Source organism: Andrographis paniculata, unplaced genomic scaffold, assembly GCF_009805555.1.
Source record: "Andrographis paniculata isolate CXL003 unplaced genomic scaffold, ASM980555v1 Contig22END, whole genome shotgun sequence".
NCBI classification, from domain to species: Eukaryota; Viridiplantae; Streptophyta; class Magnoliopsida; order Lamiales; family Acanthaceae; genus Andrographis; species Andrographis paniculata.
Genome location: NW_026137513.1, coordinates 2482418 through 2490108, shown reverse-complemented (window position 1 = coordinate 2490108; position 7691 = coordinate 2482418). Strand labels below are relative to the sequence as shown.

General features: G+C 23.5%; 1 protein-coding gene across 1 annotated transcript; it reads left to right on the top strand.

The window, feature by feature from the left end:
* Nucleotides 1-4553: 4553 nt before the first annotated feature.
* Nucleotides 4554-7411, top strand: LOC127245495 (probable WRKY transcription factor 75). Its single transcript, XM_051266417.1, has 2 exons — nucleotides 4554-4988; nucleotides 7059-7411. The coding sequence occupies exons 1-2, from the start codon at nucleotides 4597-4599 to the stop codon at nucleotides 7234-7236; spliced, it is 570 nt and encodes a 189-aa protein (XP_051122374.1). The 5' UTR covers nucleotides 4554-4596; the 3' UTR covers nucleotides 7237-7411.
* Nucleotides 7412-7691: the final 280 nt, after the last annotated feature.

Genomic DNA, 7691 nt, shown 5'->3' with positions numbered 1-7691 from the left:
GATTTTGAGTTTTGATTTTAAATAATAAAATTTAGAATTGAAATAATTGTTTAATGTGATGTTTTAAGAGTAAAATTTAGTTTGAGTATAATATAATAAATAAATAATAAACATTTAATTTAATATTTAAAAAAAAATTAAAACAATAAAATCGAAAATCAATTCTTACGAGCAAACCCAATATTAATAAATAATACCATAATATATCGTACTTATGTATATATAAATATGTTAGTATAATCCAATTATTATTATTATTATTATTATTATTATTTATTATTTTTTTTTTAATTTAATCCCCACTTGGTAGTTGGAATATTTTGGATGTAGTTACTCACAATTATTTATTTACATATATTTTGAAAATACTTTTTTTGTTATTATAAAATTCAAAAAAATAAAGTTTTGATATAAATTTTGTTATTAAATAGAATAATATTTCTAATATCTATATATGTAGTACATTGTGGGAATATAAGCTTGAAAATATAAATAAATAAAGGCAATAATCTATTTTAGTTTTATTTTAATATTTAAGTTTACTAAATACATTATTTTGTTTTGAAGTTTACGAGAACTATGAAATTAATAAAAAATTAATATTAAAAAAATAAATGTATTATATAATAATTTGAAAATAGGTTTGAAAACACGAGTAAATATATGATTATATATATATAATTTTAAATTGAAATCAACACTATTTATTTTCATAAAATTTTAATAAAAATATGTAATATTAATTTTTTATATAAAATATTACATTAAAATACTATTTAAACAAAAATTTAAATTAATATTTCATTATAAATCACAACCACTAAATTATATTTGTGATTAAATAATGATTTGATTTAATATTTTATAAAAAAAAATTATATATTTTACGAAGAATAGACATTGTATAATAATATACTATATATAAGAAAAATTGCAAAAATAATACGCACGGATATTCAATTATTATTTTTGTCATTTATTTATCTCGCTGACATAATATATCCTATACGTCTTTAAAAGTCGGTCATTTTTGTCATTTAACCGTGTAATACCCTGGAGTTGGGCCAGTGCTAGGCCAACTCCTGTGGATGAACCGGTGTCAGACCATCCAAAGTTAAATATATATTAAATTGATTGAATAGATTATTTATGTAAAAAAAAATGTGCATAGTCATTTTCAAAAACCCTAGAATTCTATTTTGCAAACGTGTAAGATATATTTTTTCAGTGAAATAAATAAAAGATAAAGATTATACTCCCTTTGTCCATTATCTATGTATCAATTTGTTTTTCGCACGGAGTTTTAGGAATATTAGTATTTACTGGGTGTGGTATGAATAAATTATTAAAGACTAAAATAACCTTATTAGTATTGTGTGATATAAAGATAATGACGTTTGTATAATATATTGTAAGTTGTAAGAATATTTTGAATGTTGGTAGGAAGTACAATTACTAAAAACGAAAATAGATATTTTTTTATGAGACGGACCAAAATAAAAAAAAATGAATAAATTGTTAATGAACAAAAATAGTATTTTTTTTTTATTTTTTTATGTTTACATATATGATCTTATATACTTACTCCATCTAAATTATATGTATCATTCTTATTATTTTCGCCTAATTCATTCATATATATTTTATCATATTATATTAAAAATGATTTCACACTAATAATATATTCTTTAACTTTTAAATAAATTACAAAATATCATTATACATTATTACTTTACTTAGTAGGATGAGATTAATAATTATCATACTATTATTTCAATAGATAATATAATTGCATGGTAAAATTATTCAATATTTCCTTTAATAACTACAGCATAAGATTATTAATTTGTCTAAAATATTTAAGGGTGTGTTTGTTTGGGAGATTGGATTAGATTTTTACTATTCATCCAATTTTTTTCTTCTAAAAACATCAAATCAAACATCTATTTTTTTTATATTATACTAAAAATCATTTTACATTCAAAACATCACATCAACACTTATTTATATCACATCGTACAACTATTCAAATTCAAAATTTTTATTATTCAAATCTCAACTCAAAATCCAAACCCTCAAAAATTTATATGATAAAAGTACAATATATATATATATATTGTTAACCAATAAGATATTACTTACTTTTAAATTTATTAGAAAACAAAAGATTATGAACAGTTGAGACAAGGTGGGTATATTATACTAATATTTAAAATTAAAGGTGTATTTAGTTTTTTAGATTTGAGATTTGTTTATTTATACAATCGATGTAACATTATCAATAATATAAAAATAATATTTTATATTTAATAATTAATATTAATAAGAAAAATAGATTATAAATATTATATATTTTTTTATTCTAATTCAAAGTATTTTTTTAGTCATTTTTTATTTTAGAAAAATTAATTATATATTAATACTAAAATATCTTTAATTTTTACTTAAATTATAAATATACTATTACACATATAATTATTTTATACATAAAAATTTCAAAAACTCTTTACATACTTCACTGACTAATAAAATACTATTATTTCTTAATTTACTATAAAACTCCAAAACCCTATTTCACTTTGGACAGATGAAATGTGTTCGTTTGGGAGATTGGCTTTTAAATCCACTGTTCATCCCATTTTTCCTTCCAAAAACATCAAATCAAACACCTATTTTTCATTTTTTATATTATACTAAAAATCAATTTTAGTCAACACCGATTTATATCATATCATACTGTTGAGATATTTTAGATATTCAATTTTAGATTTAGTAGATTTATATCTAGATTTGATCTTATCCATAGATTAGATTACTTAGATTTGAGTATATCGAGTCTGTTTTGTATTGTCTATATGTATATATAGGCCTCTTATTTTGAATATCAATAAGACAACTTCATTATTTTCCCCCAAAATTTCTAGCAACATACAACTATTCGAATTCAAATTTTTTTACTATTCAAATCTCGACTCAAAATCCAAACCCCTAAACAAACATACCCTGAGAGGCGTATTAACAAAAATTTGTTCGGAAGAACAAAAATCCTTATTTTAAATTCAAATAGCAATAAAATATAAAATGAGGAATACACTGTATGTGTGTGTGTGTAACGTTTGGTCCGTGGTGTCGACTTTTCCACAATGGATCTTTCAGCGTACGTATAAAAAGGTCACTATGAATACCAAATATATTGACAGACACACACATTTAATTAATATATATATATATATATTTAATACTCTTAATAATAAATTATTGTGTTTACAACGACTGGAATTCCACGTTCGTGGAAAATATAATTTTGGTCAAAACCAATCTCTTGGCATCACGAAAATTTTATCTCAATTTGAAGTCTACATTCAAAATAATCATCATCATGCCACCTACCAAAATTTAATTTTCTAAACCCATATTATGATTCTTCTAGATATAATAATAATAATAATAATAATAATAATAATAATAATAATAATAATAATAATAATAATATCGACATTTACATGTATAAGTGTGTATTTTTTTCCTGAATTAATTTGAGCATATATACTAGTAATATTTATTATACTTTCTCCGTACTATCAGTCTAATTTTGGTATAAAATTTAATGAATATAGTATCTTAACAATGGAACTGAGTCTACATTTACTAAAAAGTTAAATAAATAATTTATGTTTATAGTGGATATATAGAATATTTAATAATTATAAAGGTGACGGAATGTGTTTAAGTGTGTTTGTTTTATAAGATAATTTGAATGATTATTTTTTTTTTTTATCTGAGACATAAACAAATTGTGTAAGAAATATAAAAATAATAAATGTGTATGATATATTAATATTTTTAGGAAAATATATGTATGTTTTCTTTTTTTTTTTTTAAAAAAAAAAAAACACACCATTAGATTCTACAATCTTTTATATATATATGTATGTATATAACCCACAACATTGTTTGTTTGGTTAATTTGTGTTTTTTTTTTATTTATTTTTAATTTGAAATTCAATTTAAATAATATTTACATATAATACTTTTTATTATTTAACTGGCCTAAATAGTAAACTAGTGAAGAAAAAATACAAACCAAACAAATTCAATAGGAGCGCACACACACAAATACTTTAAAATGTAAAATGTGAAAAATAGAGCGCACACACAAAATAAATAAATAAATAAATAAATTTGGATTTATCTACTTGCATTTTTTTAATATATATTTTTACTATCCAATTTTATTTATTTATTTATTTTTAATTTTTTTTTTAACATACTTTTAAACTACAAAACAAAATAAATAAATAAATAAAATACACGAAAACAAAACATTCAAATAACTACAATAATTAAATATACACTTCCATCTCATCTCATCAATATCTATATATATAAAGAAATTTTAAAATAAATAATATTGTATAGTAGGATTAAATAAATTAGCTATAGCCGCCTCCCAACTTTAATTAATCTTCATTTACTTAATTAATAATTAATTAATACTCGTACACAAATAAAAAAGGCTCACCTTTATAAACCAATTACAAGCCAAATTCATTTCCTTCTCTTCAATTCTCTCTCTCTACCATTTTCTCACTCCTCATGGACAACAACTATTCCTCCATGTTCGAATCCTCGTCATCGTCCTCGTCCTCGCTTTTCATAAATTCATCGAACCCCTCGATGAGCTCCGCCGGAGCGATGCAAGAAAACGGCGCCTACGGATCATTTCTTCTCCAAGAAGATTCGATCGCCGTAGGCCCGCAAACCGACATGAGCTCTATGGCGATCGCCGGAGATAATAATGATGGGGTTGCCGCCGCCGCCGCCGCCGCCGCCACGGCAGAAAACGACGGCAAGAAATTGAAAGGAGAAAAAAAAAGTCGAAAACCTAGATATGCATTTCAGACAAGGAGCCAAGTAGACATCCTCGACGATGGATACAGATGGAGAAAATATGGCCAAAAGGCCGTCAAGAACAATAAGTTCCCGAGGTTAGTCGATCTCTTCCTTCTTTTTTTTTTCTTTCTTTTATGACGTGGGAATCTGTCACTGCTGCTGTGTCATGGAGGTCGGTTGATCTCTTATTCATCCGTACAAGTGAATTATTACAAAATTATTATTTATTTATTTTATAATATATAGGATTGGGATCTAAATAGATTTTGAAAAAAATATTTTTACTTATATATATATAAGGTTATTAGGTGAAAAAAATAAAATAAATTGCCTTGTGTTTGATTATTTTGTTGTTTATGTATATTAGTTATGATGTTCATTTTTCCTGAAAAAAAAAAAAAAAAAAGTATATTTGTAACGGAATTCCAGCTAACGTAATTTTATCACTTATTCCGTTTCTAATGTTATTAGTAACGGAAATAGTAAATTTAGGAACGAAAAACCTTTGTTACAAAAATAATATTTTCTTGTAGTGATTTGTTATTTAATTTAGGCTTAATTGGAAATTAATCCTATGGTGATCTTAGATTATAGGTAGATTAATATTTGTATATATATATTTATTTATGTAGGGGTTAGTTATGATTTAAATTATGGAAGAAATTAAGTGTTGACAATTGGGGGTTTTAGGGAAGGTTTTAATGTATTGTTGTACTAATTTTGGACTGAAATTAAGACATAAAATGGACACACAGCCAACAATATTTTATAATTACATTAAGGGTTTTTTTTTTTTTTTAAAAAAAAAGTAGAATAATATTTTTGTTTATATTTATATCTTTTTAGGTTAACCTTAGGATTAATTAGAAATTAAAAAGTGAATTGCAATGGTTAGTGTGTTTTAATGGCTTAGGTTAATTTAATTGACCATAATCCTAATAAATTATTTGTACTGTCAGACACATAAAAAAAAATGCAATTTTTTTAAGTATTCATTATATATTTAGGGTTTAATTTATCCAATTATTATTATTGATCGGATTTTTTTTTATCAGAATTATTATTGATAATTATATATATCGTTTGTGTTCTTTTTAAAATTTGATTTTAATTTTAATTTGAATAATAATTTGGATGTTATATTATGAAAAAACAATATTATATTTTTATAAAAAAATACTGCACAAAAGAACCCCATTTTAAACAATATATTAAATATATTATTTATTGGCAAAGTACCTATACCATAGTTGGGTTTTGTTTGTTTTAGTTCCACACTAATTTTTACTATTTTTTTTAACAAAATTTTATATTAAAATATTATTTACATTGAAATTCAAGTACTATACAAACTACAACCTTTTAGGGTTTGTTTTATTATTATTTAAAATTAATTTGAAATGGAATGTCTTTGAGTTTTTGTTATATGATTTTTTGGTGAAAAAAAATATATATTTTTATTGAAATCAAATTAAACAGGAACGATTTTAATTTAAAATCACAAAAATTACGATTTCAAATAAAAAATTTATTATAACTGTTATATAAAAAATTTCATACATTAGATTAGGTCGATGATTTTTACTCAGAGCGCAGCAAATATGGTTTCCAATATTATAAAAAAAAAATAAAAAATAAAAAATTACACACAAATAAATGAATAACACACATCCATTTTTATTAAACCCGACAAATATTGAATCATGTAATGTGCTCCCTCCGTCCCAGATATCATATCCACGTTACCGTTTCTGTCCGTTCCACATACCATGTCACTTTCCTTTTTTGGAAAATGATTACACACTTTAATCTCATTTTAAATTTTTTAATTTTAATTAAACTAATTAGTTATCTTAATCTTAATTTATAATTATTTATATTATAGGATAATTATTTTCACTAATATATTCTTAATTATCTACTAATTACATCCCTCCTAAAATACCGTGTCTACAGTGTAGCAGAAACGGTATTTGGGACGGAGAGAGTAATTTAGTTGCAATGAATCAAACTAAATTTGTAAGTAACCCTAGTTAGTTGGCAGGTAATATAATATATATGATCTATATTAATTAACCTAACCCTAGTTAGTGTTATATATATATATATATACATATCAATTAACCTAACCCTAGTTAGTTATATATATATGTATGTATATGCAGAAGCTATTACAGGTGCACACACCAAGGATGTAATGTGAAGAAGCAAGTCCAAAGACTGTCGAAAGACGAGGAGGTTGTGGTGACAACGTACGAGGGAATGCATTCTCACCCTATCCAAAAATCGACCGATAATTTCGAGCACATTCTCAATCAGATGCAAATCTACACTTCCTTCTAATTATAATTATAATTAAACCCTACCCTACCCTACCCTACCCTACCCTACCTCATATACATGCATATATATATATATATACACATGCAATGTTGCTTTTTCAAGAACAAGCATGCAAAATATGACAATGTTATAGTTTCTTGTTAAATATTATATATACGTACTTACCAACAATCAACACTTTTATATCGGAGATTATTATTTTTAGGAGATTATTATTTTTACTATTTTATGATGTGTCTGCCAATCAATTTGATCGAGTAGTTATACTACAGGAGAACATTGATATAGCTACAAAAATTTACTATGAAAATATTATATGTCAAAACTGTCATATAATTTGCCATAAAATATAATAATAATACACAAAAGATAAAAGTATATTTATCCATAACTATTTTCGTAAAAAAATTTGTTATGAATTTTTTTCATTGAAGCAAATTAGCTACATTTTATTT

Bases quoted from the DNA above. Each gene is read 5' to 3' on its own strand.
- LOC127245495 (XM_051266417.1), top strand. From the start codon at position 4,597: ATGGACAACAACTATTCCTCCATGTTCGAATCCTCGTCATCGTCCTCG. The intron at 4,989-7,058 runs GTTAGTCGATCT...ATGTATATGCAG, and splicing joins AAGAACAATAAGTTCCCGAG to AAGCTATTACAGGTGCACAC.